This window comes from Bombyx mandarina, chromosome 15, assembly GCF_030267445.1.
Source record: "Bombyx mandarina strain Sakado chromosome 15, ASM3026744v2".
Lineage (NCBI taxonomy): Eukaryota > Metazoa > Arthropoda > Insecta > Lepidoptera > Bombycidae > Bombyx > Bombyx mandarina.
The window spans coordinates 5684410-5693259 of record NC_143221.1 but is presented as its reverse complement, the minus strand read 5'-3'; the positions used below and the strand labels follow the sequence as shown (position 1 = coordinate 5693259).

The 8850-nt window shown below is 36.1% G+C and overlaps 1 protein-coding gene across 1 annotated transcript; it reads left to right on the top strand.

Annotated features, from left to right (window-relative positions):
• LOC114242965 (uncharacterized) lies at positions 1-3447 on the top strand. Its single transcript, XM_028174310.2, has 4 exons — positions 1-91; positions 434-639; positions 842-1022; positions 1931-3447. The coding sequence occupies exons 1-4, from the start codon at positions 61-63 to the stop codon at positions 2107-2109; spliced, it is 597 nt and encodes a 198-aa protein (XP_028030111.2). The 5' UTR covers positions 1-60; the 3' UTR covers positions 2110-3447.
• The last annotated feature ends 5403 nt before the right edge of the window (positions 3448-8850 follow it).

Here is an 8850-nt window from a genome sequence, read left to right as displayed (position 1 = left end):
TCGCGTCCTTATAGCTTATTATTCTTAAGTTTATGAATTCAGTTGCGTTCAGATGTGAACATGTCGCCACAGCGTCGATGTATTCTAATCGGTAAGAAAAACTTATGTACATTCGCAACACTAACACTGTGTTTATGAAACTTAAATATACTTTGTCATTTACTGTAGAAATTAAATAAAAATTAAGCACGTATTAGAATCGAATAAGCACCTTATTCTTTTTGACCTGAACTGACCATGATCTCTTCATGATAGACATGAAGGCAAATACTGAGGTTTTTTTTCAGTCAAAATTTTTGCTGACGGAAGGCAATTAATTTAATTTTCTAAAGTAGTTGTTAGTAAATTAATAAAAATAACAATAAATTACATTTAGGATGTTTACAATTTAAAAATTTCAAAATATTTAAAATTATTTCGTTGATTGTTGTAGTATTATTAACAGTGGGGGTAATTCACGCGTCTCCGAAACTCAACGATGTACGCATTAAGCCACAAAATTGTGAAAATTCTCCTCAAGGCCATGTCTTCGACGAAGCCCAGGCCATAGGTACATGGCACGCCCAACAACACAAATCAGACAAACCTTACTTCTTCAGGGACTCCGAATGTGCACAGTTAACTTCGGTTAACGAACAGGTATCTATATTATGTCTTTAAATGTTGAAATAAGCCAAAGAGCGGCTAACGCCCCTGTGGCATCCAAGTAAACTAAAATTACAAAAACTATATAATTTAATAATGAATGTATTAATCAACAGTTGCTTCGGAATAGATCGTAATGAGTAAATATATTGATTTTTGACCATATACATCTCGTATAATACTGATTTACGTTCAGGAACGAAATGAAGTTAAAAAAAAGATCGGAAACTACGCCGCCAATTTAAAATGGGAGAACTTAACATTGAGAATGCAAATACCGTGTCAAAGTATGAGACACAATGTTACAGAAGACCATTATCTGGAAAGACTTGATGGTCACGGTATTTACAGGACTCTACACGTGCCTCTGCCGAGTGGTTAGTTTTGATGTTTGATTATTATTTTTTCTTACGTCCATCCGCTTCCCGGAAGCTACAGCCTCCACATGAAAAGCAATACGATGATAAAAGTATTGTATCGCATCAATCTAATTTAATCACATTCGGAATGATATGAGTAATTTTGTTTTTTTTTTTATTGCCCTCGTAGGCAGACGAGCATACGGCCCACCTGATTGTGAGTGGTTACCGTCGCCCATGCACTTCAGCAATGCCAGGGGCAGAGCCAAGCCGCTGCCTACCGCTTAATACTCTCCACAAGCCTCGTTTGAAGAAGGATATGTCATAACACTCGGAAAACACCGTGGAAGGGAGCTCATTCCATAGCCGGATGGTACGTGACAAAAAAGACCTCTGGAAACGCACTGTGGTTGACCGCAGTGGCTCCAGGTAGTATGGATGAACTCTGCTCCGATGGTGGGAGGTGCGATGATAAAAAGGAGATGAGGGGATCATCTCAAACAATTCCTCATAGCACTCCCCATGGAACATACGGTATAAAATACAGGGGGAACCGAAGTCCCTCCGCAGACCCAGAGGTTCCAAACGATCCGTGAGGATGGGATTATTGACAATCCGAACGGCCCTTTTCTGTATGGAGTCAAATGGAAGAAGCTGGTATTTGGGAGCCCCGGCCCAGAGATGGGAGCAGTACTCCACGCGAGGCCTATTTATTATTATTTATTAAAAATATTTTCTCTTGCGTTTTAAATTGAATGTAATTAATAAAAGTCACTGTCAACATTGAAATCTATGTAATGTATAAATGTATGTATAATGTATAATATCTATGTATAGATGTAATGTATTATTGCGTAATATATTGTCTAATAATGTTTATAGTCTAATAATAATAATGTTTAATTCATTTTCTTTTATTGTTTTAGCTAACCTAGAACTCGGCGCATTACGTAGTATCGCAATACGTTTGAAGATCATCGAAAATGACTATCTTGGTTTAATGGGCTGTCATGTTTTCTTTTTGTCCAAGAAGCCGTTTGACGATACAGACATCGAAGAACGCTTGAATAACACCTACAAATATTGGCCACAGGATTTATCATAAGGGTCGTAAATATTATACATATACTAGCTTTTGCCCGCGACTCCGTCCGCGTGGAACAGTTATTTTGGCATAACGCTAAATTTTGCCCCCACTTCATTTACGTAGAAAGTGAAAATATTTTTTAATTATAGAATGCTAAGGAGCTTTTAAACCCCTATTTTGAAACATTATTTACTGATACTCCACATGTATTGGCCTTGCCGTGATGTTATATAGCCTATAGCCTTCTATGATATAAATCTATATTGATATTATGATTGATTGATATGATGTTGACTATGATTCTATATGAGCTATCTAACACTGAAAGGATTTTTCAAATCGGACCAGTAGTTCCTGAGATTAGCGCGTTCAAACAAACAAACTCTTTAGCTTTATAATACATATATATATATATATATCTTCAGAATTTAGGATAACAAATTATTTATTTGTTTTATGCATGTTGTTTAATATCTACGTCTAGCTGATATATAATGTATCGAGGGCATTTCAATCCAACGACGGATCCTAAGTTCGATCCCATCGCACAGCGCATGCAACTTTAACAGAACTACCCTCCTTTTTATAATTATACAATTAATTTCAATAGTTGTAGTTTAGCAATTAAACACCAAAACATTAATGAATCTATTACATTAAGTAAATCTATAAATATAATTATTCTATTTATAATAAGTAATTACAACGAGTATAATAAAAGGTATCATGGGTCGTTCTTCTATTTCTACTGAAATAATAATTCATTGCGGCACAGAGGCTAGAGTAACTTAAGTCTTGTTCCTTTACTGGTAGCGCATATCTCAATGTGGTAGTCTCTCTTTGAATTCACGTATTTTAGAGATCCCTCTTATCCAAATAAACAAGAAAAAAGGAAGGACTGATAAAAAAAGTCGAAGGCATGTTGGATCTTAGGCTCGTTTTAAGTAAAATCGCGATTATTTCAAACGATTGCATTTTCTAGCCTGTATTATAATATTAACAAGCAAATACTTTTATTACGTTTCGAATTCGTAATGAAGAAAAATATGAATCAACCGAAATCACTTATTACGTATCGATACTACTCGTATAAGGACAAATATGAGAGTAATTACGAAAGCAGCGGAGCCATTAGTTACCTTCCACCCCATCGGCAGTACGCAGCCCTTACACTAAAGCACCACTCAAATTAAGTGCGGCTCGATCAACAGTCATTTTCGGTTACAATTAACCACACATTTGAGTGAAAAGTCAACCACCCACTCCAATTGATTTATTGTGTCCTACACTAGTTCCGCCATTTTGTGGCAAGAATTGTATTTTACAACATAGAACTATTAAAACTATACTGGAATACCCAAAGACTTTTATTGTGTGCTTGAATACCTATAGCTTAGATGTGTGGATGAGCTCACCACCGGGCTTATTGTGAGCTTGTATGAACAGGTATCATCCAATCTATTCCTTCTGAGAAGCCATCATTGCAACTGGAAAACTGGGTTAGCCGTTTGCAAAATTAAGGTGGCGATAGTTATTGAATATTATTCTCCTAGTTATTATTATTTAACCATTACTCCAGATATTATACTGGCCCTCTTTGTGAGTCCGCACAGGTAGGTATCACCCTGCCTATTTCTGCCGTGAAGCATTAATGCGTTTCGGTTTGAAGAGTGGACCAGCCGTCATACTGTTAAAACTGAAACGTTAAAACCCATTCTTAGGGTGGGTGGAGGCATGTTTTAGATGTCTATGGGCTCCAGTAACCACTTAACACCAGGTGGGCTGTGAGCTCGTCCACACATCTAAGCAATAAAAAAAACAAAAAAAAACCGTAAAGTTAGTTTTAAAGCTTACCGAAGATCTTTTAATCTTATAAAAAATTGTCTGGCCAACTATTAATCAAAAGGTAAAACTTTAAAAAGTCACCATGAAGAGTAAGAGACTGTGGGACCTCGAACCTATTCCTAAAGTTGCATGTTCGCATGCTGTAGGCACTACGATCCTGTCTTTCTTTTTCAACAAGAAATCATACTTTCCAGTTCGGGAGAATGGAAGCCCATTAGATCAATATAATTAAAACTTCTTACGTCTTAACCTATTCCCTTGGTGACGTACCTATATGAACTCCAGTAACTGTTTAACATGTTTAACGCTGGTCCGTGGGCCAAAGTACGGCAATGTCAAAACTTTACCTAATTTTGTCGCATCATAATTCTATATATCGATGTACAAACAAGCAGTGGCGTGTGCCGTGAAGGGTGCAACGCTGTTCATTTGTCTAAACGCAGTAGCATTTTGAAGGGCACTTGCACGAAGGGCTGGGAAAGTGTTGCACTTTACAAAAAGTTAAAACGCCATTTGCGTACTCGAGCACCGTTGCCTGTTTATTTCATTGGTCTCTATAATTTTACCTCTTGTCAATATTAATAAAAAATCGTTCTATAATCAACCGCCACAATCTAGTTTAATCTTCTGTATTATGATAGCGGAGATCAAAGACACAATACTCCGAATATTAAATAATAATGTGATAGTTTGAAAGAGATATTTTGACTCCGAATCGAGACTCTGTTATAAACATAGGCATTCGTTTCTAATTTCATTAGGCATATGTAACGTTCTAGTATTACTTCTGGTCTAAATTGGAACTCATCATCATCATCATTTCAGCCTATCGCCGTCCACTGCTGAACATAGGCCTCTCCAATAGAATTAGTGAACTGAAGTGGCAATGGGCCGGCCACATAGCACGAAGAGAGGACGGTCGATGGGGCAGAAAGATCCTGGAGTGGCGACCACGTACTGGCAAGCGCAGTGTGGGACGGCCACCTACTAGATGGACCGACGACCTAGTAAAAAGCGCTGGGTCTCGTTGGATGCAGGTGGCAATGGACCGGTCGCACTGGAAATTGGAACTAATCGAGAAAATATTGATCAACAATATTACCTCTATTAATTGAATTTCACAGTTGATAGTTTAAAATTAGTTATGACAGTTTGCAGACCACACATAACTCCCAAATAATACTTAACTCTTAAAATGCTAATGAGTAAAATGAATGTGACATAGACGAAACATTATGTAAGGAACCTTCAAAAAGCATCAAAAGCATTGAAACAATGGAATCATACGATCTAAAGATCAACTGCTGCTAGCAACAGAAGATAGGCAGAGCGATTGCAAATAACCGTGCGATCCTCACGCTTTATTAAAATTTGCAGGTTTGATTTTATATGTTCAGGATGTTACTCTTTTGCCATGGAACTCATTGGTACACACGCAATAGGTACGTACGTACGTTGTGCGTATTTATTTAGAAAATTTGTACCACATTTGTCACATAGTCGCATCGCGTCACTGGAAATAAAACATCCGCCTTACAAAATGACGACTACCGACGTCTAAAATCGAATTTTTGCGAAGTAAATATAACATAAGAACACGTATAAGTCAAACTCCAATTATTATTCGATTCATTGTCGGTCAAGCTATCAAACACAAATTATGGCTGGTTTATAAGTTTTTAAATTACACTTTCTTTCATTAAGTCCACACGGAACAGGTACATCAAATCATTATTAAAAGTTCAAACGTAATAGCAGCTAAACAAAGCCGATAGAAATCTGATCGCCGAAGTAAAATGAAAGAAACGTATAATTTTGGATTGTTGACCGTCATATCGCTTGTGAAGTTTTTCAATTACACATAGAAGGTAAATAAGTACCTACCAGTGTGATTTAGATTTAATTACCGTAAAATATTTTTGTGATGTATCCGATATCTGAATATTTAAATTCTGAAATACATTATACTATGTAATTGTAATTAATATATATATATATATTTTTTTTTTTTTTTTTTTATTGCCCTTGTAGGCAGACGAGCATACGGCCCACCTGAAGGTGAGTGGTTACCGTCGCCCATGGACTTCAGCAATGCCTGCTTTTATGCTGCCTAATATGCTTTTATTGCTACTGCCCAATACATTTTCGTATCACAGTTAAGATATTTTAATTTTTTTTTTGTCATTACCATAAAGTACTCTATACTACTTCAAATGCAATTTGAAATGAAACTTGTACCAAAGAAAATTTGTTATGTTTCCATTTAACTGAACCACTTAACACCAAGTAAGCTGTGAGCTCGTCCACGAAACTACGCAATAAAAAAAATATAAAAAATTGCTATTGATTTACGAAATTTCATAATATATGTTATTGATTATAAAATTAATTAGAATTTATCACAAATTGTGATTGTAGCATTTGACTGCACATAGCAGAGAACAGGGCATGGAGATTTTGGGACAATCTGTAAATAAATCGCAAACATAAAACAAACACAACAATCTGTTAGTGCGTGCTTTTTAAAGTCGTTTACTGCGTGCTCCACACCTGTAATTACCACATACGGACCTCGCATGTTAATTGTTGGGAAAATTTGGTTCAAAATATAACGAGCGAGGGTGACTTTCTGACTTGTGGGAACTCGCCTATTGCCAATTAAATTAGACAACTGTTTAATTACGTAATACGTACATGAACAGATTTCGGGACAAGTTGTGTAGTTTCTAATTAGGGAGTAGCTGCGTTTTCTACGAATTGTTACGCTTATTCCTCAGTCTACACGCGTAAAGCTTTTTTAAGTAGTAAAAAATGCTATTCTCCTCTAATTAACAAAGAAATAATTTATGATAGAATTTTGATTCATAATTTTTAAGTAAAATTTTTAGTAGTAGTCTAGAATGAACGGTCTTATCTCTGTAATTAGAATTGGGATTCGTTTTTTTTTTCTTCTATTAGATAATTAGCTACTTATAGATAGCCGAGATAGATCCATTCAGAGTATGTAGGTACCATTTAGCGGTCGTGTCTGTCATCGGATTTGCATAGTTAATCGACTGGTTACACGCTAACTGCGATAAAGGAAATATGCTGTAATGATTTACATTCTAAACACAGAGGTGCCAACTAAACGCCTACGTTAATCCGCTCTTGCCTATTTAATTTATGGACAGCTTTATAACTTCGGATAATTATTGCTTAAAACTCTGGCATAAATCTGTCAACACTCAGCTGTTACACAATTCGTCAGTGTTAAGTAATTCAAGCACTTATTTGTAAAGACGGGTACAACATAGTGCCTTGTGTTATTGAATAAGAAACCGCATTAATGTTTTTAATATTTTGTACCGCAATGAAAAATAAAAAATAGGTAGGTAATTTACTTTCAAAATTTCAAATGTCAAATGTTCGCATTAACAGCAGATTACTTTTTTGCGTAGTACACCATTCACAAAACATACGGACATAATTTTTACCAATTAGTAAACTCACATACCTACCTACATAATGGCATATGAATTACATCGAGGCATCGTGTAACAAACCGAAACTAAGTGCAGCCGAAAGTTTCCGCTCGTCCTCTAGACCATTAGAGGCGACGCCGATAGCATTACCGGCCACTGAATAATTTGATAGGGGAAATGATTGATACAACAATCACACGTAATCAGAATCGTGTCGGTGCGATTAGGCCCCCGCCAGCACAGAGGGAGCCGCTACTCGACAATTGCTCACCGACGATTTAATCAAGTCCCCGTTCCTAATGGTTTTCTCTCTTCATTAAATTGTAATAATGGTCTGTGTTTTTGTCTTGCGGTGCGCGTTGGGCGTTGCTGCGGCTAATGCAACTAATGATTCGACTCGCACACGTCCCCTTTACTTTGAGGTCAAGAAGGTACCAAAATAAAACGTCAACGTGCGAAATTTTCTTTTGATTCTTATCAGAATTACATTAGTGCTTCAATCAACTTCCATCAAAAGCGATCTTATCTAAAAAAGTTAGCTAATTTATAAAGAAAAACTAGCTTGTTTTCGGAAACGTTTTCACGTAGTTAAAGGCAAGCCCCATCATGCGATTCAACAATTAACAGGCGAAGGCCTGAAAGCGATAAGAATACATATTAGAGTTCTTTCACTAAGCTATGGTTCTACTAAAAAAAAACAGTTTTCAGTTTTCAACAACAACGAAAATTGGATTCTTTTTTTATTTTTTATTGCCCTTGTAGGCAGACGAGCATACGGCCCACCTGATGGTGAGTAGTTACCGTCGCCCATGGACTTCAGCAATGCCAGGGGCAGAGCCAAGCCGCTGCCTACAAATTCATTCAATATGATATAATAATATCCGTTCGAGATGTTTTAATAACCTTGACAAATTATATAGCTCATTTAAAAAAATATATATATATGAAGATATAACTAATCCTAGCTTATATTGTCTTGTTTCTTTCAAACATGTGAGCTTGAATTTCGATGAAATAGAAATTACACGGTTTATTTATTTCTGTTCCTAGGTCATATCACAATTAAAAGCCGTAATAATTTCACTTTTTACCTAATTGTAGACACATTAGGTATTAGCTACTTTATTTTTTTAAGCACAGGCCTATACCAGTAATTGACTATAGTTATAGAATCTTTATTTTATTTTTTGTTTATTTAGTTGCACCAACAAAGTGATCATCAATACAAAACATTGACAAATTGACAGTAAGTACAGGGCAGATATCACGTCGTATTATCTGTCAGTTTAATTGAATGAAAACTACATTGCCAAGTCGGATTAAAACAAAAATTCGTATAAGCATCAATAAAGTTCAGCTTCCACATTCAATGAATACCACGGCGTTCTTCCAAAATTAAAAAAACGTCGCTGAATTAAAACCGTAAGCTATTATTAAATGAAACCACAGA

Bases quoted from the DNA above. Each gene is read 5' to 3' on its own strand.
- LOC114242965 (XM_028174310.2), top strand. From the start codon at position 61: ATGTCGCCACAGCGTCGATGTATTCTAATCG. The intron at 92-433 runs GTAAGAAAAACT...TGATTGTTGTAG, and splicing joins GCGTCGATGTATTCTAATCG to TATTATTAACAGTGGGGGTA. The intron at 640-841 runs GTATCTATATTA...ATTTACGTTCAG, and splicing joins TAACTTCGGTTAACGAACAG to GAACGAAATGAAGTTAAAAA.